At 36.4% G+C, this 26,166-nt stretch overlaps 1 protein-coding gene across 1 annotated transcript in view; it reads left to right on the top strand.

Moving 5' to 3' along the window:
• Positions 1 to 278: 278 nt before the first annotated feature.
• Positions 279 to 26,166, top strand: part of LOC149571305 (lysM domain-containing GPI-anchored protein 1-like) — a 52,674-nt gene continuing 26,786 nt past the window's right edge. Inside the window, exons 1-2 of the mRNA XM_089812854.1 lie at positions 279 to 689; positions 778 to 1,573. Of these exons, the coding sequence (XP_089668980.1) occupies positions 934 to 1,573 (640 nt within the window). The 5' untranslated portion in view covers positions 279 to 689; positions 778 to 933. The remainder of the gene's footprint in view (positions 690 to 777; positions 1,574 to 26,166) is intronic.

Below are 26,166 nucleotides of genomic sequence, written 5' to 3'. Positions count from 1 at the left end.
TTTATTAACTTAAAAAATGTGCATGTAAACTATAAAGAAAAATTATTTTTTAAACATATTTAATTTTACTATTGGTTGAAAAAGAATTATATAATAACCAGTTAAGAGTAAAGATTCAAAAAAAGTGATGCAATAGTACTTAATCTATAGGCAAGTACTAATAAGAGATACCTATCCTATGTGGCACTAAGATTTATAATTTAACACCTAAAAAAGGGTTAAATCATATAAAAAACATTTGAATGTGTTTACTGCACAATCGATGAACGGACTAATTTTTTCAAAGAACCAGGGTAGACCGTCAAATTTTAAAGGATAAATCATATAAAATGCACTTGAATGTGTTTACTGCACAATCGACGAACGGCCGATTTTTTTCAAAGAACCAGGGTAGACTGTCAAATTTTGGGCCCTCCTTACAGAAAACGAAACTCTCTGCCCAACTCATACATTGAATGCAGTCAATTCATCTGTAAGTCAGCTTCCCCTAGTCCTCCAATCAATCTTCCCACATACAAACATTTAGTTCAAAACCAAAGGAAATGCCCAGAATACGGCTCTGACAGCAGCAGCAATTGGGGAAATGAGTATTTTTTCGGTCTACACGCTTTCAGGACCAAAAACAATTTATTTTTACCGTCGTCATTTTGATCAAGAATCTATGTCTATGCCAGGATTTTCGTACCCCTGTAAGCGAACATTATTATAAACTATATTTTCAGAATTGGCATCGCGACCGTTTATAACTAGTATTATTATTATTATTTTATTTTATAGAGGATTCAATGGCTTATACGCACACTACACTAAAAATCCCCCATGGTCTCGGGCTCCGAAGTTTGAATGTGGAGGAAACAGGGGAGGCACAGAGGGCTCAACATTTGTTGCAAGATTTAATACCCACAAAAGTATACTCACAACCATCTAATACTAATGGAGGTTTTACTGATTTGTCTGCTCATTCTGTGCCCTGTATTAATTCTGGGCAAATCTACTATAGAGCCATGCAGTATGTCAAGCAACTGTAATGCTCTTGTGGGCTATGTTCTTCCTACAGATTTGAAGGTGTCTGAGCTGGCCACACGTTTCCAGGTGGACCCATTTTCCTTGCTGGGTGCCAATGGATTCGATCCTTCCACTTCAGGTGCTCAAACTCAAATACTCCCGGCCAAGTCAATGATAAAAGTGCCCATTACATGCTCTTGTGTGAATGGTATACGTAAGTCTGTGTCTACAGAATATGAGGCCAAGCAAGTGGACACATTGCAGAGTATTGCGGAGTCAGTGTTTGGGGGCCTAGTCACAACGGACCAGCTTAAGGATGCTAATAAGATAGCTGCCACGGGGGTTTTAGAGGTGGGGCAGTCATTGGTGATTCCACTTCCTTGTACCTGTTTCGATGGGACTGATAATGGTCTTCCGGCTGTTTATATGTCCTATATTGTAAGAGACGGAGATAGTTTGATTAGTATTGGGAGGGCTTTCGGCACTACCGTCACGGATCTTATGGGTGTGAATTCTCTTCAGAGTTTCCTGATTACAGCAGGGGATATAATTGCAGTACCATTGAGTGGTAAGTTGATTTGTTGCTTTATGTGTACTTTTTTATTTTTTAAAGCTAAAATGTCTACCCTTAAGTTCGATGGAACGGAAATTTAGTAGTATTAGTTTTGAATTGGCGAGGATTATGGATCAAACAGTAGACACAAGTATACCCGAGTCAATAGCTCCGCTGCAGAAAACATCTTTAACACAGTGTATGTGATGGTCATCATAAAAATCAGGTGATCCTAATGAAACAGGGATTATACCTAATTATAAATTTGTGGGAAGTGTCCTACTAGATCTGCGAGGGAAAAAATCCGAATACTCTCATCTTGGGTTACGTTACAAGAAAAATTTCCTTTGAGTGCGCGTTGACCCGATAGAAATATGACTTTTGGGATCAAACTTGTGGGAAAAGTCCACTTTCCCGTTTTCTTGTACGGGCAATTATTGCGTGGTTCACTGTTTCATGCTTTTGCTTGCACTTTGATGTTTCCTATTCCTTTTAGGCTATATGCCGCATTTGGAGTGTTTTCCACTATTGAATGTAGATATTCTTTGAATAATAATCTCAATCTGTTTTTCCTTATTCCTTGGTTGCCATTTTCTGCCTGAGAAAAACTACCTCACAAGCTGTTAGACCTCAACCTTATGGCAGAAACTCAGATAAGTTGCAATTCTAGAATCAGACAGCTCAACTATCGGCTCAAAACTTTTTACAAATCTGTAGGGAAATAACCAATGAATTCACTTACAATGCAGGGAGTACTAGGTAAGGTCGATTTGGAACGATGTAGGCTTTAGAATCACACACATCTTCAATCGTTTTCAGACTTCAAAAATTTGGGCTTGCCTTCTATTATAAGTATGGTATAGGGGCAATGTTGATGGCTTAATTTCTGCATACTATCTTAGGACAGATACACGATACCATTTACTATTAAGAATCAGTGTTCAATGTGTTATGTACAGAAGAATGAATAACCTTTCAGAGTTTGGGGTGGACAGAAGCCAGGTAATTCTGTTTGCCACACTGGAGTTTTCATTTTATTTATTCTTGGAGAGATTTTATTTCAACAATACAGATGTTAGTGTTTTTCTCGAGTAGCTGCGAGAGATACTGCCCAAAAGAAATTCATAACGCCAGTTGGCATAATTATTATAAAAAACATATTGAATCTTCTCTGGATGGCTCAAGAGGAAAGCATCGCCTATATATATATATATATATGAGAGAGTTTCCTCTTTCATCATTCAATTTTCATTCAATTTATTCAACTTGAAAAGACAATTCAATTTTCTGATCTTTAGAAGCAAGTTCGATTTAAGAAGAAGATTCGATTATTCTTTGTTGCTAAGAATTTCATACATCTACAGTGCTGGACTATTTTGTTAAATTTTGCCTTTCTAGGCGTGATTCTGAAGTGCTTATTGTGCATTATTGTATGTGATCTGTATTTGATTATTTTGCTACTGGGCTTTTCCCTTGAGTATAATCGTTTCCCCAGGACAAATTGCTGTATCTTCTGTTCTGTATCGCGATTTTTTGTCTTGCGTGCATTTCTGATCTAAAATTTAACATGGTGTCAGAGTGGGTTTAGGAAGATATGATCAGATTTGGCTAAAGTAGGGAGTAGAAGACAATTCTTGTTTAGGGCAGTTGCTCAGAAAATGGTGACTGATGTCAAAGTAGAAGATAGGCTTGATGGAGGTTCAAACTTAGACTTGGAAACTTAGGGTACTCATTGCTCTAGAATTCGTTGAAAATGGCATACCTGAGCCATCGGATGACACAGAAAATCCAGTGGAAGAAAAATGGCATGAAGGTTAGGAAGATCATGATAGACTTTGTGAAGGATCATATAGTACTGATTATCTCCAAGATGAAGGCAGCTATACAAATGCTTGATGCTCTAAATGAACTGTATGAGAACAACAATAAGCAGAGCCCTTGCTCCAAGACAGCAGCTCCATCATATAAAAATGGCTAAAGGAGATTCAGTCATTTCTTTCTTTATGAAGATCTCTGAGATTAGAGATCAGCTAAGCACTATTGAATATATAATTGCACATAGAGGTCTTGTTATGTTAGCTCTAAATGGTCTTCGTGAATCTTGGGAGCCTTTATTCAGAGCATCAGTGGGAGAGCCAAGTTGCCCAAGTTTGATTGTCTTCAGGCTGACTGTATTCAAGAAGAAATTGGCAGTGTGAGGAGATGGACGGAACTCCCATTATTAAGAAAAGCAAGTTCTTGCTGCTCATACTACTAGAAAAAGAGACATCTTCAAGAGGAATAGAGACAGAAAATCAGATTCTGTTCTAGAATCGAAAAATGACCTCTTTCATATTAACAGGTGTGAGAATTACGGACATTATGCCCGAGCTCGCAATTTAACGAAGCAACATGTTTGTACAACTGACATTGATAAAGAGCAAGGTTGCATGGGTACACGTACCCACATCCCTGGGATGCGTACCCACATACCCAAGTACTGGGTAGTAGGGTACATGTACCCCAAGTATCGGGTACTGAATAGAGAGCATCATAGATAAGGACCTTAATTAAGATTTCTGATTTTTATTTGTTTATCAAGCTTAATTCAACACATAATCAGTTTGAAGCTTTGATACAATTCTGATTAACAGTAAACTTTATCATTGTTCATGCAAAAGTTTATCATGTGCAATACATCATTGTTATACGATTATGATCTTCTGGTTCATGTCTAAAGTCTGCCTTCTCTGTATCTAAACATTTATCATATATTATTATTACAAACATATTGCAAATCTGAAACTGAAATCAATACATTACATCTGCAAACTTTATCACTGTTCTTATTTTGAAAAATCATTGTCGTGACTCATATTTTCAGATTTTTTATAAATATCATATTATAATAATTAAAAAGTTTGATATAGCCAGGTACCCCCATCTCCTATTTGAAAAATAGCCATATCTGTACTGTTACTGGTACCCTAAGCACCCAAGTACCCCCGTCCCATGCAATCTTGATAAAGAGTCATTTCAAAAAGAATCAAGTCACTCAAAAGCCAATTTAGAAAGATTTCTATTCATCTTTACTCTTTCGAGTATGTACCTACTAACAGTGATAGTTGATAGGTAGATAGCAGTGCCTCTCGTCATATTACAGGATACAAAGAACATCTTACAGACTTGATAGCGAAAGAATCCAACTTACTGGCGATACTTGGAGATGATGCTAATTATGCTGTTGTAATATGGTAATTAGGAAGCACCCCACAAAAGATATAGGAGGAATACCAAGATCCATTTGCAAGGGAAACCCAATTAGTACAAAGGAGAAGTACTAATACGCGATCTCCTTGAGTGTAAGGACACTTTGGATTTCGTTGCTCTTTTCTAGAAGAGAAGGAATCATAATGCTACGATGAAAGAAAGTGTTCTGAAATTGATAATGAAATCTGATTTGTGAAAGAAGGGGGTATGAAATGACAAAGGGCGAAAAGATGCTCACCAAGATACAAACTATCAAACTAAAGTGAAAAATGAAACCAAATGAGATCTGCAACTAATAGGCCACAATATGCAAACCTAGAAAATATGGAGCTTCTTAGGTAACGAATGATTTCTGTCTGGGGTCAAGGTCAACTTTAGGTTAGGGTCAGCTTGGCTTGAGGTTGAAGTCGACCCCAACATGCTCTGTACAAAAATTCGAGATCTGAAGAGTTTGTTAGAAACTGAAACGTTAGATTCACAAACTGGATTTGAAAGCCTATAAACTTGCACTTGCATACAAGAGGGGGAAATTTGTTGGTGGGGAGGGGCTTACCTCGATCAAGCCCCAATCGAGGAATCAACTTTTAATTAAAATAGAAATTAATGAAGGAACGCTAACATGTAGAAGTAGATGTAACAATAAAGAATATTATAGCAATGTTGATGCAAATACGTTTAATATGTGATCAAGTATGTAATGCAATAGCCTTTGACTCAACACAAATCCAAAGGGAAATTATGCTAGACAAAACCTCATGCATGTGGATGCTTGCAATTTTGCCTTAATGATGAAGATTTGAATGCATGAAAGTAGATCTCCTCCGTGATGGCCAAACTCCACTATTTTCAATGAAGAAAGAAGCTAGATCTAAGAGAAGAAATGCATGAACTGATAATGTAGATCTTGAATGCTTAGATAATGGAAATGGGTGCCTTGATTACTTGCTCGAAAACTCCTTGAATGCCTTTGTTTGATAGCTTAAGTGTGGACTGCTTATAGAACTTGTCGATTACCAAATGAAGTGAGGCCTCCTTTTATACCAACTTTTGGATTAAAATCAAAAGAACTAATTGCACAAGGTGGGTAAATGACGATATTTCGCATTAGGCCCAGAAACAAAACAAAAATTACCTCTTCAATGGAAGTCTAGCTCGACCTCAACCCCAAGGTGTTGACTTCCAAGCAAAGTTCCTGAATTTGAGAAATATTGCAGGACTGGGGTAAATATACGAGACACATGGAAACATAGTCATACATGCATTTAAAACGTGATTTTCATGATTGGAGGAATAAATGGGAAGTCAAGCATAGAAATTGATGCCAATCGAAAGTTTTTAGCAAGGTTGGAAGAAGAAAAGGACCTTGATTTAAGTTATTAAATGGAATAAAAGGTCCAAATATATCAAACCACACTAAGGAGGGCTAAAAGGTCGTACAAAGTGAGTGCACACTTTTAAGAAGCTACAATTGTAAAGGGTGTTAGGGCCAATTCCTCTTAGCTAGGTTCAAGTAGCCCTCTTCACTCAAGTGATGTCTTGTTCTTATCAGAAACAAAAGAAATATTATCTCCATTTCAGCCTTGGAGGACAAAGGGTTTAAGGTTTTTTTTTTTCTAAAGAAAAAAGTTCTTGCATAGCCCAAGAACTCTAGCATAAAATCAGCTCGTGTGATTAGTACTTTTTAGGAGAGCCTATACAAATTATCAATTCGTCCAGTTCAGGCATTTTTACATGACTCTATCAAGGTGAGTGAGCTATGGCATAAGAGATTTGCTCACTTACATTTCAGTTCCCTTACCTCTATGGAGAAGGTGGTTACTAGTATTCCAAAACTTAGATTACAACACAATGGTATCTGTAGAGGATGTACTCGTGGTAAGAATATCAAGCATCCCTTCCATAATAGTTATAGTAGATCCAAGGGAATCTTAGACCTTATTCATTCAAATTTATGTAGAGCAACGTCTGTAGCATAATTAAAAGGATTTTGGTACTATGTAACTTTTATTGATGATTATTCTCAGGAGACTTGGATTTACTTCATAAAATCCAAGGAGTCAGAGGAAGTTCTTAATAGATTTCAAGAATTCAAGGCACAAGTTGAGAACATGTCAAGGAAAAAGATTAAGGTTCTGAGATCAAATAGAGGAGAGTACATGTCTGAAGGTTTTTGTAATTTCTATATCAAGTTAGGGATCAAGAGGGAGTTATGTGTTTCATACAACCCTCAACGAAATGTAGTTGTGAAAGAAAGAACCAGTCCATAGTAAAGGCAAACTAAGCCTATGATTCATGATCAAAGTTTACATAACATCCTATGGGTAGAAGCTTTGAGGACTGCAATATTTGATTAGAAGAAATGCCCTCGCCAAGCATTAGGAAACCTGACTCCAAAGGAGGCCTTTGTAGGTGTCAAGCCTAAGGTTAGTCAGTTGAGAATTTTTGGTTGCCCTGTGTACATTCATGTGCCTAAAGACAAAAGATCAAAACTAGGACCTTCAGGCATGAAGGGCATATTTGTGGGATATAATGAGTCTTCAAAGGCTTATAGAATATATATTCCAACACAAAATCAAATTGAGATCAACAAGGATATCTCCTTCGAAGAAATAGCCTTCGGAAGATCTAAAGGATCTTATAGGGAGATAGATAGTGAGGAGCAAGAGACTTCATAGGATATGGGTTTATTACCTAATTATACTCTTGATTTTAAAAGCTAGTCCAACGAACCGACATAGACTATTGATGCGATTGATTCTATAGAATCAATTGATGGGCCTATAGATATTGTTGTAGGTTTGAAGTTGACTCTAGGGCTTGACAAATCATACAAGAGACAAAAAGAATGCAACTCCTCAAGGCACTTTTTGGGAGAGTAAGAGACCTCAAAAGTTCCCAGGTAATGTAGCATTGGTGAGTCACATCACTGATTTTGAGCCAACAATTTTGATAATGCATCTAACCAACAAGTTTGGAGAGATGCAATATCAGAAGAATATCAGTCCATCATAAAAAATGACGTATGGGATGATGTTCTAAGACCAAAAAAGGGATGTCAGTAGTGCCTTCCAAATGGATCTACAAAATAAAACTTGTAGCTGATGGAAGCGTTGAGAGACGTAAGGTGAGATTCATGGCAAGAAGATTCTCTTAGGATGAAATAGATTATGAGGAGACTTTTGCTCCTATTGCTTGATACACTTCCATCAAGACAATTATTTCTATTGCCTCCATTGACGTTACATCAGATGGATGTAAAGACTGCATTTTTAATGGTGTGATTAAGGAAGAAGTATGCATTGAGTAGCTACATAGTTTTGTAATTAATGGGAAGGAGTCTTATGTATGCAAATTGAAGAAGACCTTGTATGGTCTTAAACACACCTCATGCATGGTACGAAAGGAATGATAGTTACATGATAAGTTTGAGGTTCTCCAAGAATGTTGCAGATCTCAACATTTATTTCAAGATATTTAATGGTGAGTCCTTGATCTTGGTCCCTTATGTTGATGATCTTTTTCTCACAAGAGCCGATAAGCTCATTGTCAAATGTAAGAAAGAGTTGGCCTTGTTTTAGTATTACAAAGTAACTGAAAAATATTTGCTTGTTATTAACAGTGATCAAGAGATCAGTTTATACAAGAGACTGAATGATGTTTCCTTAAGAAACAATCGTAATGAATAGAAACATTCTATTCTAGAAATAGAAAACTAAATATTAGAAACATTCTAATATTTACAGAAGATTACAATAGATAACCATTAGATACTAAATAGAGATAATAGAAACTATCTATTATCGTAATACCCTCCCTTAATGGTTAATCTATCCAAAGCATGAAGCTGTCAAAAAGTGTAAAAGTTAGATTCTGTCTGTTCAAAGTGCTCCACACTGTTAGTTGTGGGCTGCAAACCAAATTACTTAGATGGTGCAGTTAAGCACTTGCGGCATTCAACCTTCATGTGACCAAACTTGTGGCAATAGTTGCATTGAATGTTTTTCTTTCGGGATCCTTTTGAATCTGGAGTAGAGGATGCGTGCTGAGAAGAGTGTTGATGGTACTTTGGATAATGCTCCAAAACAAATTGCAAAAAGCCATGATTTTTGGGGTGAAAAATCAATCAACCAACATGATTTTTGAGGTGAAAAATCAATCAAAACCCAACATGATTTTTGTGGTGAAAAATCAATCAAAACTTGACATTACAAAGCTTTGTTTTATAGGAAGAACGATAAAATCCAACAGGTAATTTTTGAGGAAAAAATGAGAAACCCACAAAGGAATCATTCCACACAACTTTGCGAATTATAGAATTAGAAATTTTAAAGGGAAAATTTATAGAAACCCATAAGAATTTTTTTGTAAGGAAAAAAAAAATAAAAACCCATCAAATTTTTTTTTTTTTGAGGAAAAGAATTATGAAAACCCACTAGAAATTTAAGGAAGGCAAAATACAAGAGTTTGCATGGTAATGTAGCACATGCAACAAACATGCAAGTACATGCAACCCTCAAAAAGTAGAGACCCAAAAAATTTGAAGAGTGACCCAAAGGAGAGCTCAAAAAACCCATAAAGAATATGTTGTCAATTTCTAGATTGGCTGGCTTGAAAATCGAGGCACAAAAATTGAGGCACCCAGAAAAATCTAACGACAACCCAATTGAGCTTTCAAAAAAACCCACAAAGAATTTCGAAACGTTTTTTTTCTGAACCAAAAAATTAGGGTTTTGAACAAAAACAACCCTGTTGCAAAAAAACCACAAAAAAAATAGAAATGTGCAGAAAAAACAGACGGATTTGGACAGAAATGGGTTGCACAATCGAACTAGAAGTCGATGGATTTAGATCTCTCATAATGGAAACCCTAGTCAGATTATAGAGAGAGTTGGAAGCAAATATGCATGTAAATAATTTCAAAAATAAAAGGCAAATAATTTCAACAAAGAAATTATAATTATTTTCGAAAAAATTTAGAGTATTGGCTCTGATACCATATTACGAAGTAATTGGAAAATATTTGCTTGTTATTAACAGTGATCAAGAGATCAATTTATACAAGAGATTGAACGATGTTTCTTTAAGAAACAATTGTAAAGAATAGAAACATTCTATTCCAGAAACAGAAAACTAAATATTAGAAACATTTTAATATTTACAAAAGATTACAATAGATAGCCATCAGATACTAAACAGAGGTAATAGAAACTATCTATTATCGTAATATTTAAATGGACCCTGGCCTTATGTATACTTCCTAGGACTGGAAGTATGACAAGGACCCAAATGAGATCTTTCCAACTCAAGGAAAATAAACCATAAATATTTTGAGGAGATTTGGGATGATGAACTATAAGTCCATGTCTACACCTATGGAGGCGAAGAAGTTAAATGACTGAACATCCAATTCAGATTTGGTAGAAGCTACTATGTATAGACAATTGATTGGGTCATTGGTGTATCTAGTTAACACCATACCAAATATTTGTTATGTAGTGAGTTAGCAAGTACATATGTGAGCCAAGACAAATACATCTAGTTGCAACAAAACATATTATGAGATACTTGCATGTACTATGGGTTATGCCTTAAGGTATATTTCTAGTGAATATATGAGATTACAAGGCTATTCTGATTCTGACTTGGCTGGGATGTCGTCGATAGGAAGAGTATGCCTTGATTTTGCTTTAATCTGGGGTCTACCATGATTTCTTGGTGTAGCTGGAAGTAGAACTTTGTAGCACAAAGCACAACAAAGCTTGGATATGCAGCAACCCATCAAGCAGTATGGTAGAAAGCTCCTTGCAGGATTTGTTTGGTCAGATGTTAGAAGCAGCATTGATTCATGGTGATGACCAAAGTTGTGTAAAGCTCTTTGTAAATTCTATATTTCATGATAGGACAAAGCATGTGGAGATCAACTATCATTACATTATAGATAGTGTTGATAAAAACAATCCAACTCAAGTATATGTGTATTGATGATCGACAACTGATATCCTCAACAAGCCTCTGTCTAGGGTAAAGTTTGCACATTTATGTGACAAGCTTGGATTGGTGAACAATGTTGCCCTTGCTTAGAGGGAGTCACAACATCCTTAAGAATTCTTGTAGCACATTTTTCTTTAAGACAAAGAAATATGAGGTTGAAGCCCTTCTTGTGTATAGTTCTTTGAGACAAAGAAATATGAGATATACGCCCTTGTTGTGCATATTTCTCCGAGACAAAGAAATATGAGGTGAAAGCCCTTGTTTTGTATACTTATTTGAGACAGAATTATGAGCTCAAAGCCCTTGTTGTGTATGTTTCTTTGAAACTGAGAAATATGAGGTGAAAACCCTTGTACTGATCACATCTCTGAGACCAAGGTATGTTTTTTTTGCCGTAGCCATTGTGGACGTCATGTTGAGAGAATCTGCGACCAAATATTTGAGATTACCTCCCTAGCTAAGAGGGAGTGCTAGTGTTTTTCTTGGGTAGCTGCGTAAGGTATTCCCCAAAAGAATAAATTCATAAGGCTAGTCAGCATGATTATTATAAACAAAATATTGAATCTTCTCTGGTTGGTTCAAGAGGAAAACATCACCTAGACATGTATATGTATTGGAGAAAGAGTTTCCTCTTTCATCTTTCAATTTATTCATTTGAAATGACAACTTGATTTCCTGATCTTCAGAAGCAAGTTCAATTCAAGAAGACGATCAATTATATTTTGTTGCTTAAGAATTTTGCATCATCTGCAGAGCTGGACTATTTTGTTATATACTGCCTTTGTAGGTCTGATATGGAAATGCTTATTCTGCACTATTGTATCTGATCAATAAGTGATTATTTTGCTACTGGTTTTTTCCCTTGAGAATAAGGGTTATCCAACATAAATTGCTGTGCCTTCTATTCCATATTGTGATTTTCTACCTTGCATGCGTTTCTGATCTAAAATTTAACAACAGAAACTTAGGCAAACTTTGTTTCATATTTACTAGTAAAAGAGGAGCAGTAAATCACAAGCCATAGTTGTTCTCCAGGTTGTTTATTTTGGAAGGTTCAAACTTATGATTTAGTGTCTAGTCTGTGCTACTCATGCTTACATGGTAATGAATTGGCTTGATTTTAATAAATATCTACAAGTCCAATACATTTTTTTCAATTAAAGATAAAAGGTAAAGGTAGTTTCTATATCAGGCCAAGCAAAATATCAAGTTGGTTTATGGGTTTCCATCATGAAACATTTGCGATATTATTTCAAATTGCTTTGAGTTTACAATCCTTACCTCCATATTCAAGCATATGACCTCCATCATAGAGTACATGTGCCTCCATTATTGCTTAGTACTTCTTTACCCTGACTCTCCAGCCATATGTGATGACCATGGGAGTTCCAACACATACAACCATATACTTAATTTGTCATTATTAGACATGGAAATCCCAAGAGAGCAACACATATTTGTTGGCATTGATATGTTTTCAACCTGCATGACATTCTCCAAGGTAGATGTGCTTCGTCAGGTGCTAAACAAGCTGTCCATTATTCTACGAGCTCCAAATAAAATCTTCTCAGAATAGTTTAGTAGAGAACATAATTGTTATAATTTTTTCTCCTGCTCCATAATAGAAAACAAATTTTGATGAGTAAACATTAAAAAACGATAAGAAATTGCTTCCTAGATCTTTTTCTGCCTATCTCTCCAATTCAAGCATACCAGTTTGAGCTAGAATGGGTTGTCCTCCACGCCCACAACTAAGTATTGTATAACATTTTAACTTGGTTCTTGATATCCATAAGTCCTTGACTATCCATGAAGTGTTTGTGTTCCAAAATTTTCAGCTTCTCTCTTGGACTCCAAGAATGCCTGGTCCTTTGTGGATGCTCTGAGGCCTATCTTCCATTTGTGAGGACTGTGCATAAGTATTATCTTTTGCATTTGTTGCTGGAGCTTCTGACATGGTCTTTTCTGACAAATGGATTTTCATTGTGGCTATGCAACTTTACTCCGCAGGCTTGTGGGTGGATGGAACAAGGATTCTAGCTATTATTTTATAGGCATTAGTGCAGTTATCTCAAGTTGATTAAAAAATATTGAAAACTGAATTCCTCCTGAAGATTGAAGAGTTGTTATGCTTTGAGTTTGTAAAACAACTTCTACCAATTACATCCAAGTCCAAAATACAGATCCATAACTGTCTTTAAGCTAAGTTGCCGGTTCAGGTTCCGCTCCAAGTTCGAAGTTCGAGAACCAATTTGCAAGTTCGACAAAATTTTGGAAAGGGATTTGGGTTCATTTGGGTTTGTTAGTACAAAAACATGTAAAAATTATATATATATATTTATATTTTTATGAAGCATGAGTTAAAATTAGAATGTAGCATAGTAGCATAAACAAATTTAAATAAAAAAAACTTTAAAACACCATAAACAATTAAAGTTGTAATCATTAGTGATCATACCATCATATGGTAACATAGTTCAATCAACTTCAACATCAAAGATTCTTTCATTTAAAATCAAGTAACATTGTTTCACGTTAATTGTTTAACTAATGGAATGAAAATCTATTAATATTCTTAGTTCTAAGTTCTTCAATCTTCATCTTCGTCTTCTTCGGTATTACTTGCACGAAGGCCAATGGGATCAGCAGCGCAATCAACAATGGTATTGACATCAAATTCATCAAAATCATCAATTGTAGAGCCGAGCAGTGGAAGCATCCAAGTCCGCAATCTCTGCGCCTACATCCCACTTCTTTGTCTCCCCTTCTTTGTATCCTTGACTCTTGTGCGAAAGAAGGCACAAGTTGTTATTGACAAATTTTATGTTCTCTGCTTTTTTTGATTGCAACCTATTGCGCTTCACCGAGTGGATGAAAGAGTAGGTGCTCCAATTTCTTTCTGATGCAGAAGAACTAGCAACCTATAAAGACAAGATAGGGTAAGCAGTTAAAAAACAATTAATGCAATCTTATAAAAAATTTAAAATCACTTTCTAGTCATGATTCTTTTGAAGATAAATTGAGCTAATTTAAAAAAAAAAAAAACTTGTGATATAACTTTGATTGCAAGGGGCTGCAATATTTGGAATTTTTGGCTATGGAGGTACCACTAACCATGAGCATCCTTCTTGAATCGCTGACAAAGAGTGTCATTACTTAGACCTCTAGCATTGCCAAACTCTATGAACTCATCCATGATTACATCTCTCATATCATTTGTTGGCAAAATGGTCATTTAGATGTCTTGTTGGTTGTCATTTATGTCAACATATACTTAGCATTTCATATACGCATTCAGTGATAAAAAATTGTCTTAGACAGTTAGCAGGAGTACAATGAACGGATCTTAATAGTACGGACGATGCATAGAGAGTTAAGCTTATGCGCAGCTGAGGAAGGTTTGTAACATTGTCAAGATGATGTGTACTAGAGTGCATGTATGTACGGTCAGTATGGTGCAAGTTTAATTGTGCTGGTATTTTATAATGCAGAACAGAGCATAGTAGAAAACAGAGCTATATGACTTTAGGAATTGTTTTGATTTCAAAATAATTACTAAGTCATGTTAAGCCGACTATGTGGATATTATTTTATATTATGTCAAGCATGTGAAGACATGGAAGTCGACTGAGTAACAATTTGTGAATGCGCAAGGTATAAGTAAAGATCTTATGTTGCACATATAGTGGAGAAAGTGAGTTGCGCAGTGAATGTGTGTAATGCGCGGATGTTGTGGAAGTTGCATGACTAGATGTGACATGCGAACTATTATGAGAACCGTTTGCGAGGCTTATGTGATGCGAAATTTGATATAAGATCAGATGCAAGTGCGAGTTACAGTAGCAAGCAAGTATTGCATGTATATCTATTTTGTGAAGGAACTGAATTTTGTAATTGCATCTTAGGGCAGTGGGCTCTTCTTGCATACATTGTAATTGATCTACCAACTCCTAACAGGGTTGAGGCTTCTAACAAGGCCTAGTCCTCTAACAAGGACTTGAGACACTATGTGTACTTAATAGACTCCTAATAGGGTCAATATCCTTAACAAGATCCTATTGTTTAGCGAATCATCTAGTGGATATCATCCCCACCGGGGTTTTCCCTTGGCCAGGGTTTCCCTAGTTAACAAATAATGGTGTTATGAGTTCTCTATGTGTATGGTTATATTTACTGTTCAACATTGTTGGTTTAGTTTCATATGCAGGTTATAAAGTAATTAACAATATTCAGTTGTGGGCAAAAGTTTGTAGAATACTAATTCACCCCCCCAGTATTATTTATTTCTAACAATTGGTATTAGAACCCATTTACTTTGAAGAGGCTTAACAACTTAAGTAAGATCCTAGTGAATCTGGAACAGTTGAAGAAGAATCTTGAAGAAGCTCTTGAACAGATTGATCTTCTTACTAAAGAGAGAGAACTTGAAAGATAGATACAAAGAGCAAAAGTTTACATTGGCAAACTGAAATATGAAATTGATGATTTGAAATCTTGCAAGGAACCATTTGCGTAGACTAGTGACAATGATGATATAGAAAATCTTAAGAAAGAGAATGAGATCTTGAAACATGAGTTGAGAATTGTTGAACTGAAGTTAAGTCTTAAGACTAGTGGCAATAAGAGTGAACCTAATCCAAAATCTGAGAATGCAGACCTTAGATCTCAGTTAAGTCAAGTGACATCTGAATTAGATTCCATTAAGATAAAGCATGCAGAGTTGGAAAAGTACAACATCATTGTGAAAGGAGAGTTGACACAAGCTAAACAAGAGGTGTAGAAACTTTACACAAGTTCTGAGAAAATTGATGAACAAATATTTCATCAAAGACCTTATGACAAGATAGGCCTTGGATATCTTCTTGGAGAGAAGTCAGCAAAGAAAGATGAGATTAGGATAGAACCAATTCTAAAGCAGAAATCCCTAAAGAAAAGTTCAAGTTGTCTAATGAAGTTGAGAAAACTGAATTGGGAAAGAAATTTGATGAACTTAGAACAACAGAGCAAGTTGAAAAACTTAAGCAAGATGATGCATTCAAAGAGGTAAGACATGAATTCAAAGGTAGATGTTTCATATGCAATGAAGTTGGACATATGAAGAGAGATTGTATAGGTAAGTCTTTTAAACCTATTACCAAATTTTGTTGTTATAATTGTCATGGTTATGGACATAAGGCAGTAGAATGTAAGAAACGTAAGTTTGTTGATGATAATAAGAATAGTAGAATGTTTAGGAATACTAACCCTATAGGTAATGGAAGAAGTAGATCACAGAGTAGATCTAATGATGGACAAAACCCTGATGGTGAGAAAAAGTAGTTTGTTTGTTACAAATGTAACAATTTTGGACATATTGCAAGGAATTGCAGAGCACCTGAAAGTTAGGATGGGAACAATCAGAGGAGAAATGCACCTGTATGTCAGTTATGCAATAACTTTGGACACATAGCAAGATTTTGTAGAATGGACAGAGGGGACTTTAATAGGAACCCTAATCACAGAAGGAACTACAACATTAATTATAGAAGGAATGAAAATGGAGATAACAACAATCAGAAAGAAGAAGCCAAGGAACATGTTGAGGAATTCAAAGAAGCATTTGTGAAGGCTTGTAATCCAAAGAGTTCACAAACAGTATTGGAAGAACAATTCTTTGATGCACCTAATGGAAAGTTGAAGTCACAAATTGTTTGTGGCTCAACCTATCTGAATTGAGCTATTTGCACTAGTAGCAGAGTATCAATGGTTAGAACTGGTGTGAGAGAGAGAGTTAGTGATTGCGCAGTTAACAAAAGGTAGAAGACATAGAGAGAAAGCTATGGTTTAGTGTGCATGTCTTGATGTAATCGCAGTAAGTAGGAATTGTAAGATCAAGATCACTGGTAAACAGAGACAATATTTTGAGTTTGTGGTAGATACACATTTATTGCGCAGTGTGATTTGAAATGATTTAAGGATTGTGAACAAGATTTGATGTACCATTTGTTCATGCGAACTGCCTTGAGCCAATTGAAGAGCGATTTGACAACAATTGAAGTGTGAAGCAAGTTTGAGAAGACGAAAGTTGCAGAAAGCTCTAAAATAAAAAATTTGAGGTATTTTACTGTGTATTGAATCAAATTTCTTGAAGTTTTTACAGTTATAAGGAATGGCTAGTCAAAGAGTGCATGATGTTAGTGACAGACCAAGGTATGAGTTCAAGAGAAACCCATTTGTTTCTTTACTTGATGATCCTGTAGGTGCATTTTCACAAGTTCCGGAAAATTTGTTACATGTAGAAGATATAAGGAGTTATATACATTTCAAAATTGAGAGTATAGGCGATGAGGAGATTCACAAGGACTTAGGAGTCGTGTAATAATGACTTAACCCTGAACTCTGAATATGTGCACCTTGAAGATTTGAATTTGGTGAAGTATATGTTCTACATAGAATTTGACAATCACAAGTGGACCCGAATTATATTGAGCAGATTTCATGATATTTTCTAGTTAGGTGATGCGTAGATTGTCATTGACAATGACCTAATTCACAAGGTCACAGGTTTAGCAATGAAGGTTGTAATCCTGTTAATGAGAAAAGCATCAGGAAATTAGTGGAGACAAACTTGAAAACCAAGTTTGACGGAAGAAATATGAGGGTTGATCCTATTTAGGATAAAGGAGTCAAGTTGTTGACCAAAATCTTAGGGTACAAGTTGAACCATGATCAAGGGTAAACTCTGTACCATATGTGATGGCCATTGAAAGGAGTAAAGTAAAGTTGTGCGACATTGTCAGAGTGCAACTGTTGGACAATATTGCTAAGATAAAGAAAACAAAGAGTGCAGTATTTAGATTTGAGTCCCTATTGGCTCATTTATTCTTTTATATTACTAAGAAGTTTCCTGGAGTAATTAGTTGGGATAGTAGCAAGTGCGCAATGAAGATTGTAACTCAAAGCTACAGATCTAAACTTGAAAATGTCAGAGACATTGATATCGATAGGATGATGAAGAATTTTCAGTTTGAAATGAAATTGAGGTATAGGGTACCTCCCTCTATGGTAGAGAAGTATAAGGATGATTTGTGCTTCATGGTGGAAATTGACAACACTTGCATGGAAGCACTGATACCTAGAGTGAAGTTCATTGAGCCTATGGGCTATGAGATGAACACAAAACTTATTAAAGGGTATGCGCAGATCATACTCGAGTCTGAGCTGGATACAAAATGTCCTAGATGGGGGACATATGATGAAAGGTTAAGGATTGTAGAGTCTGAGCTCCACAACAAGGAGAGTAAGAAGAAAGTCGAGGAGATAGATTCCATACTCAAGGAATCTGGTATGATAAGATAGGAATTCAATGAGATAAAGGGAATTGCACTGGAGATGAAGGCCAGTGGGTAGACAAAAGTGTTGGCAACAACACCTATTGCAGTAGCAGGACCTTCCGAATGAGTAACAATGGCACAACCATGTGCACAAGCTCCCATTGCACCATATGCAGCAGTTGCACAAGTGCAACCTATAAGAGCAAGAACCTAAGAGGCAGTTAAAGGTGGAAGCACCTACTACACCAGCGGGCTTGGAAAAAGGAGGAAAACCATGCAAGTGAGCAGTTCTGAAAGCTCAGAGGATGATGATGAAGATAAACCTATTGAGAAAGATGCGCAGGAAGCCAAGACAACCACAGGCAAGAAGGCACGGAAACCAAAGGCAGAGAATCTGAACATGCAATTTATAAATGATGACAATTTTTTTTAGTTGAATAAATTTTATAGCATGTATAACAGTATGGATAGGAGGCAATTAGAGAATGCCATAATAAGAAATATGATTCTGAGGAATAAAAGATTTGATAGCATTCAGAATAAGATTACTGAAGACCTATACAATAGGTTGATCAACATAAAGAGAAGGGTAGTAGAAGGAGATCTAAATATGAGGATCACATCCATAAATAAGTTATGTGATGTTGGATCAAAAGAGGAATCCGAGATAATTTTGAAGGGTATTGAGCCCTTGCTAAGAAATAAAAGGAGCAATTCTTCTGATGGGAGGCAATTATGAGGAGGTAAGGCAAGAAACAAAGGAGGCTATAGTGAAATATATGTCCTCAGTACCTAAGGAGAGTGCGCAAGCAAAGGTTTATAGTCCAGTATATGTACAGGCAAATACACCTTCCAGTGAAGGAGAAGAGGTAGAAGGGACACAACAAGCACTATCTCCACCTCACATTGTTATGGGTATTGAATCCATGCAAGTGGATAGTATGCACATAATTGTGGACACAAAGGAGAATCCATTTGTAGCATATGGGGCAAATATTGTTGGCAATATCATTGCCTATACCAGCTCTGATGATGAAGAAGAAGAGAAAAAGAAGGAAGAAGAAGAAAAGAAGAGAAAGGAACACAAAGAAAAGAAAAGGAAAGAAGATGAAGAAAAGAAGATGAAAGTGTAATGGACACCCAGGAATGCCCAAAAGCTGAACCAAGGCTGAAATTATATTAATGCTGAAAATGCTGCAATCAATTACAAAGAGATGTATTCCAAAGGCCAAACCCTAAGGGAATGACGTCTAGAATGTTACAAGAGAGGATGAACGTCCTCTAATGCCAAGAAAGATATGTGATTCACACATCCAAACTCTTATCAAATGCAATTCACAATCATCCGATACAATAATCCCATGCTCAACAATGAGACTTACAGCCCTATTTATCCTTTTCTTCATCCTTCTGGAAGGAACTTAAACATTAATTAATTGCAAGAGCTAGAAGCTTCTTCCTTCCAATAATTAATGCATACCCTAGAAATTCCTCCCTGACAATAATTAATTAAATCACGAGAGGCTTCCGTCCTTCCAATAATTAATACATACCCTAGAAGCTACTCCCTTGTAATTAATAATTAAACTAATTAAATACAAAGTCACCTTTAAATTGAATGACTTTATAAGAAATTAATTTAATTTCTTCTTATCCTCCACTTAGACTTTGGAGAACATGAAGGCCAAAAGATGGGATCATTACAGAAAGCAGAATAGAAAAAGAGGAGGAAAGAAGGAAAGGAAAAGAAGTAGAATTAAGAAGATGAAAAGAAAAAGATAGAAGAAGAGAAAAAGAAGAAAGAGGCTGAGGAAAAGAAGAGTGTAAAGGAACAGATGAAAAAGATTACTGTATCTTTAGTAATATTAGCAGCTGGAAATCAGCAGCAATACCTATTCCATCTGATGATGAAGACTAGAAAGAGCTATTGGGCACTTTGAGAAAATTGTTTGAGAAAAACAAATTTGTTAAGTCTTTGGAGAAGACGTTGAAGTCTTGGAGCGCATGCAAAAGACAATTTCTGCAACTGTACCTAATCCAGACTTGCAAGCTAAGGCAAAAGAGTTGGTGAAGACTTTTGATGGGGAATTCACAACCTTAATTGAAGTAGCAGTAGCGCAAGCACAGATTAATCATGATGCAGCACTATTCAACACAGTGTGCACTAATATGTGCAATGATTTGAAGGTACTTGATGGAAACATCAAGGAATTGAGACAATGTATTGTTGAAGGTAAGAAGCTGTATGGATAGTGTGTAATGTCCAATACTTATTTGATTTTGATGCAAAGATCAAAGGCTATATGAGTGAGCTTCAGTCACTCACTAGTAGATTGCAGCAGCCAGAGATCAGAATTGAAGATTCTGAGAATGAGATTCAGAAGATCCACAATGCTGTCAGAAACATTGAATATGACAAGGAGAAGGTAATAAGAAGATTCTCTGTTCTCAGAGAATATTTGGCACCCAAGGTTGTAATTTTGCAGAGGCAATTGAGGGAATGTCTTTTGCCAAAGAATTCCTATGACAATTTCACCTATACTGACTTAAGCACAGTTGAAGTGGCATCCTATGCACTTTGCGCACTCATCAGTATACCAAATACAATCAAAAGCAACTGGAAGGACTTTGACGGATTGAAGATTGATTTTGCAGATTGGCATATCCAGAATGACGAGTTGATCAAGAACAGGCAACAAGTTTTTGTGATATAGTTTTTGACACCTTTTCCATTTATGTCAAAGGGGGAGTATTATTAGAGAAAATTGTAAAGATGTAAATGTATATGTAAGGGTGAGCTTATGTATGTATCAATGTAAAGGAGTGATAAAGAATGTAATGATCCATCAAAACTTGAATAAAATTGTTATGTTTTGAAGGCAATTTGTGTGTAGTTATTTTATTTGCTTTTGTTTTGTATGACATCATTTTGGGACTAAGCCAATTTTTTCAAATGTTGCCATCAATGCCAAAGAGGGAGATTGTTGGCAATATGGTCAGTTAGATGTCTTATTGGTTGTCATTTATGGCAACATATACTCAACATTTCATTTACGTATTCAGAGACAGAAAATTGTCTTAGACAGTTTGTAGGAGTACAGTGAACAGATCTTAATAGTATGGACGGTGTGCAAAGAGTTAAGGTTATGCATAGTTGAGGAAGGTTTGTAACATTGTCAAGATGATGTGTACCAGTGCGCATGTATTTACGGTCAATACGACGCAAGTTATAGTAAGTTTAACTGTGCTGGTATTTAACAGTGCAGAACAAATCATAGTAGAAAATATAGCTGTACAACTTTAGGAATTGTTTTGATTTCAAGATAATTACTAAGTCATGTTAAGCCGACTATGTGGATATTATTTTTTATTATGTCAAGCGTGTGAAGATATGGAAGCCGACTGAGCAACAATTTGTGAATGCGCAAAGTATAAGTAAAGATCGTATGTTGCGCATATAGTGGGGAAAGTGAGTTGCGCAGTGAATGTGTGTAATGCATAGATATTGTGGAAGTTGCATGACTAGATGTGACATGCGAACTATTGTGAAAACCATTTGCGAGGCTTATGTGATGCGAAATTTGATATAAGATCAGATGCAAGTGCAAGTTACAGTAGCAAGCAAGTATTCTATGTATGTCTATTTTGTGAAGGAATTGAATTGTATAATTGCATGTTAGGGTAGTGGGTTCTTTTTGCATACATTGTAATTGATCTACCAACTCCTAATAGGGTTGTAGCAACTCCTAACATGGTTGAGGCTTCTAACAAGGCCTAGTCCTCTAACAAGGCCTAGTCCTCTAACAAGGACTTGAGACACTATATGTACTTCATAGACTCCTAATAGGGTCAATATCCTTAACAGGATCCTATTGTTTAGCGAATCATCTGGTGGGTATCATCCCCACCGGGGTTTTCCCTTGGCCAGGGTTTCCCTAGTTAACAAATAGTGGTGTTATCAGTTCTCTATGGGTATGGTTATATTTACTATTCAACATTGTTGGTTTACTTTATATGCAAGTTATAAAGTAATCAACAATATTCAGTTGTGGGCAAAAGTTTGTAGAATATTGATTCACCCCCCCTCTTAGTATTATCTATTTCTAACATCATCATCATGAAATATTCTTCTAAATGCTGCTTGGTACTCATTAGACACTTCCATATCTCTATATGGTGGCAACCTTCCTGGTAGATTACAATATTGTGAGCTATAGTATTTGCGGGTCAAGGCATAGGCAAGCAAATGTAATGGTGTGGTCATTTTGTTCTAGCTTTCAAAAATAATTTTTTGCACTTGTTTGAAAAAGGTCTCTTGCGGATCTTGCTCCTTTTCATTTATAACTTGGTTGATCTTCTCAATCATTGAATCTATGCCATCATAGATCTTTCCAAGGCAAGTCCTATCCATGTCAATGTAGCTAAGCATGCTCATAATGGGCTCGATGATCTTAAGGAGATATTCCACATGTTCCCACCATCACTTAGCCAACAACCTATCCTTTATTTTGTTTGCCCTTTTAGTGTTTTTTTGCTTTCATACACCCCAATTGTGGCTGATTAAGTTGTCTTAAGACGATTATATGTGATGCAAAATGGTCTCAACAACCTATGACTTAAATTAGAGCAAAAAACAACTATTTGATACATATTTTAGAAAAAGTATACACATTGCACAAGTAAAATATGAAAAATCAGAAATTTTCAAATAAAATAAATAAATTACTAACTCGAGTTCAAGTTCATTTACCTTCAATAGCTCCAATTTTGAGTAGTTTCTGAAAAGAGATTGAGTCATGTGATGGTTTGTGACAAACATTTGTATGTCCTTAGCCTCTTCATACATTGTTTTGATCCACTCAATTTGGTTCCCAATCTTTTGTAGCATAAGATTGAGTGACTGGATTGCACAAGGTGTCCAAAAGATATGTTGATATCGTGATTCAACAAACAAACTTGCTGCTCTACAATTCTTTGTGTTGCCCATTATGACTTGGATATCGTTTCTTGCACCCACTTGTTCAATGGCCTCAATTAGGATATCAACAATAAATGGCCCATCTTTTACTTTGCCCTCATAATCCACCGCTTCTAGAAACATCGCCCCTTTAGGGGACACCGCAATGACATTGATCAAGGGACGGTTCCTAGAGTCCTTCTAGCCATCTGAAACAATTGTCACCCCTATCTCAACCCATGAATCCCTTATGGGCTTCAATTGGTTTTCAATCCGTTGGACCTCTTCATCCAATAAGGTGGTGCACACTTTCTCATACTTGGTGCTACAATACCCTTTTGGAGCTTCATTGGCACCCCTCAACACGTCCTTCCAAAATAGAGAGTGGACAACATTAAAGGACAACCCATTTGCATACAAGCATCTTCCCACCTTAATGTCAGCAATTTCCCGGTCCTTATTTTGAAAAGTAGTTTCTAGTGGCCCCTTTTGTGTACAACAAGGACAGATTCAATGTCAATGTCCGTTGCAATACTAAAGAAGGGGTGGTCTTGTACCATAATATCGGGGGGGAGGGGGGGGGGGGGCTGCATTCCCTTTGCTCTTTTACTTTTATTGCTATTGAGTTCTATTGCCCTATGTCCTTCTCTCTCTTCTGTTGCCTCATACTCTTCAATATATTTTAACACAGTTTGATTTGGTATGGGGGCACTTTTTTTGCTAGGGCATTTCTTGACTCCTCTTCCAGTGTAACCACATAAATGACCTACCACACGATAATAAGAACTATTTCTTTCTACACCACATCCCGAACATCTCCAATGGAATGCACCACCTCCTGCAAGGGGTTTTAAAATGTCTACATACTTCCATAGAGGAGAATCGGAGTTGGGTTCCATTCTTTGTTCGGTATTGCCTATTGATGAAGAGGTAGATGACATTCCTTTCCCTATGGCAAGAAATTAGATACATGTTCATAATTTATGTGCAAGAAAATGACAAATTTTGGAATAATGGAAAATAGCATATGAAGATTGAAAGAGAAATGGAAAAATGAAAAAACTAGAACAAAAATAAAAGCAAATGGAATAAGATCTTACCTTTTCCAGCCATTGAAAGCTTGCAAATGTGTATGAATGATGCACAGACATTTGAAGAACACCAACAAATCAATCTTCAAACTCCTCCTTGCATAATCAGATGCTTGCTCAAAAACTTATGTGCTCTCCCTTAAGACAAAATAACTTGTTTAGAAGCATAAAATGACAATGAGAGGGCACAAAAGCAATTCATTACAACTTTTAGGTTTTATGGATGCCAAAAAAACAATTAGATCTTGCTCAAAATACACTTTTCCAATCGTCCGCAGGGCCCAGTTCGCTTCGGGTTTGAAATATGGAGTTGGTTCGCTCGGGTTCGATCCCGATCGAGCCAACAGTGCAAAAATCGCACCCTGGTCGAACCAAGTTTGAACCGGACTTGAACTTTGAACCGGTTCAAACTTTCTTGGGTGTGGAGTAGGGGGGGGAGGTACTTGCGCAACTTAGTCTTTAAGGTCATGACTGATGTTTTGTGGTTATATTGTTCTGAGTTCATTTGCACTGAAGGCCTGTTTGGTTGTTGGAATTTGATATTCCAGATTTTCTATTCCGGATATGATATTCTCGATTTCTATTCTAGAATTTGATATTTTGGATATTCTATTTTGGAATTTGATATTCTGGATTTTCTATTCTAGAATTTGTTATTTTGTATTGGTCATTCCAGATCCTTTTGGTTCTACAAAACTAAAATTAAAATTTGAGTTGAAATTAGAATTTCAATTTTTTATATCTAATTGTAGTTTTCTCGATCTCCTTGGTTCTCATTTATTTTGTCTCTGAAGTTGATTGATTACTTATTGGTATGTGTGGATGATGGTAGGTCTGAGACATGAAGCAAATGAGAGTTGGAGCCATGATTTGCCTATCTTTGCAAGCTTATCTTGGATGAGATCCACACTGCATCAAATATATTGCTTGTCGAGGTTGACCACCCATTGTGTGTCAGAAGTGGCTGCTCAATTTTTTTTGTCACAGTGCTCTCCAATTGGAGTCCACCGGTCGGGGGATTTGTAGAATTGTTGCCAAATGTTCGGTACAGAAGACTATATTGGATCTCTCTGATTATGAGTGGATCAAACAACTTTGATTGTGTTGCTAATTCGAAGACCCTCGTGGATTAAGAGGGGTAGATCTAGGCTGCAAGTGACTGTTGTACTAGATCACTCCTTGAATTTGGTGCGTACCATTCGATTCTTGACTTTGTATGCATGGAGGGTGGCGAGCTCAAACCGTGTAGGCAATGGAGGAGCCACGTTGTTAGCAGATGTAGAGGAGGATCTAGACCACTGTCGATCCTTTGGCACATAGATTAGGTTTGTTCTGTGTGACGCAGTTTGCTTTGTACCCAAATAGAGGATGTGCTCTAAAGGACAGTGATGGTGAGAGCACTACAAGGAGGAAGTTGTGTAGGCCGCTTGCGCTGTTGGGAGGAATGCAAATGCCCTCATAAGTCGCATGAGTTCTGGTGGATTTGAAATTTTCATCAAATATGAAAAAGTTAAATGGGAATTGGGAATGAGAATTTGATATTCTAGTACTTTGGTGAAATATCAAATTCTCATTTTGGGGCCAAAATGGGAATACAAATTCCAATTCTCAATTCCAATTTGGTGCACCCAACTGAGAATTAGAAATTCTAGGAATACAATTCCCATTTTCAATTTCTATTCCAGTTCAATTCCTACAACCAATGGGCCCTGAATGTATGTTGTTGCTTTAAGTTTGACCATGAAAATGTTTGAAGGCATGGATTGGGGAAACTATTTCAGCTTTGATGTTAGTTTTTATTTGGATATGCTATCCAATGAAATTTCTCCTTACTTTGCATATTTATTACTTAGTTACCCATATGCATTTTTAAATAAAAACCTTACGAGCTGTAAGCATGCTTTCAACACTTGAGTTCTAAACTTTGAGAATTCGCCCCATGGAAGGAATCCCTAGATCATCCATGTTTTAGTTGGTTTTTATTGCTAAAGCTAATTTTGTAAACTA

The sequence above is a fragment of the Cupressus sempervirens genome, chromosome 2 (genome assembly GCF_028749045.1).
Source record: "Cupressus sempervirens isolate cs-2001-9-10 chromosome 2, ASM2874904v1, whole genome shotgun sequence".
Taxonomy (NCBI): domain Eukaryota; kingdom Viridiplantae; phylum Streptophyta; class Pinopsida; order Cupressales; family Cupressaceae; genus Cupressus; species Cupressus sempervirens.
This window is presented reverse-complemented; position numbering and strand designations above follow the sequence as displayed.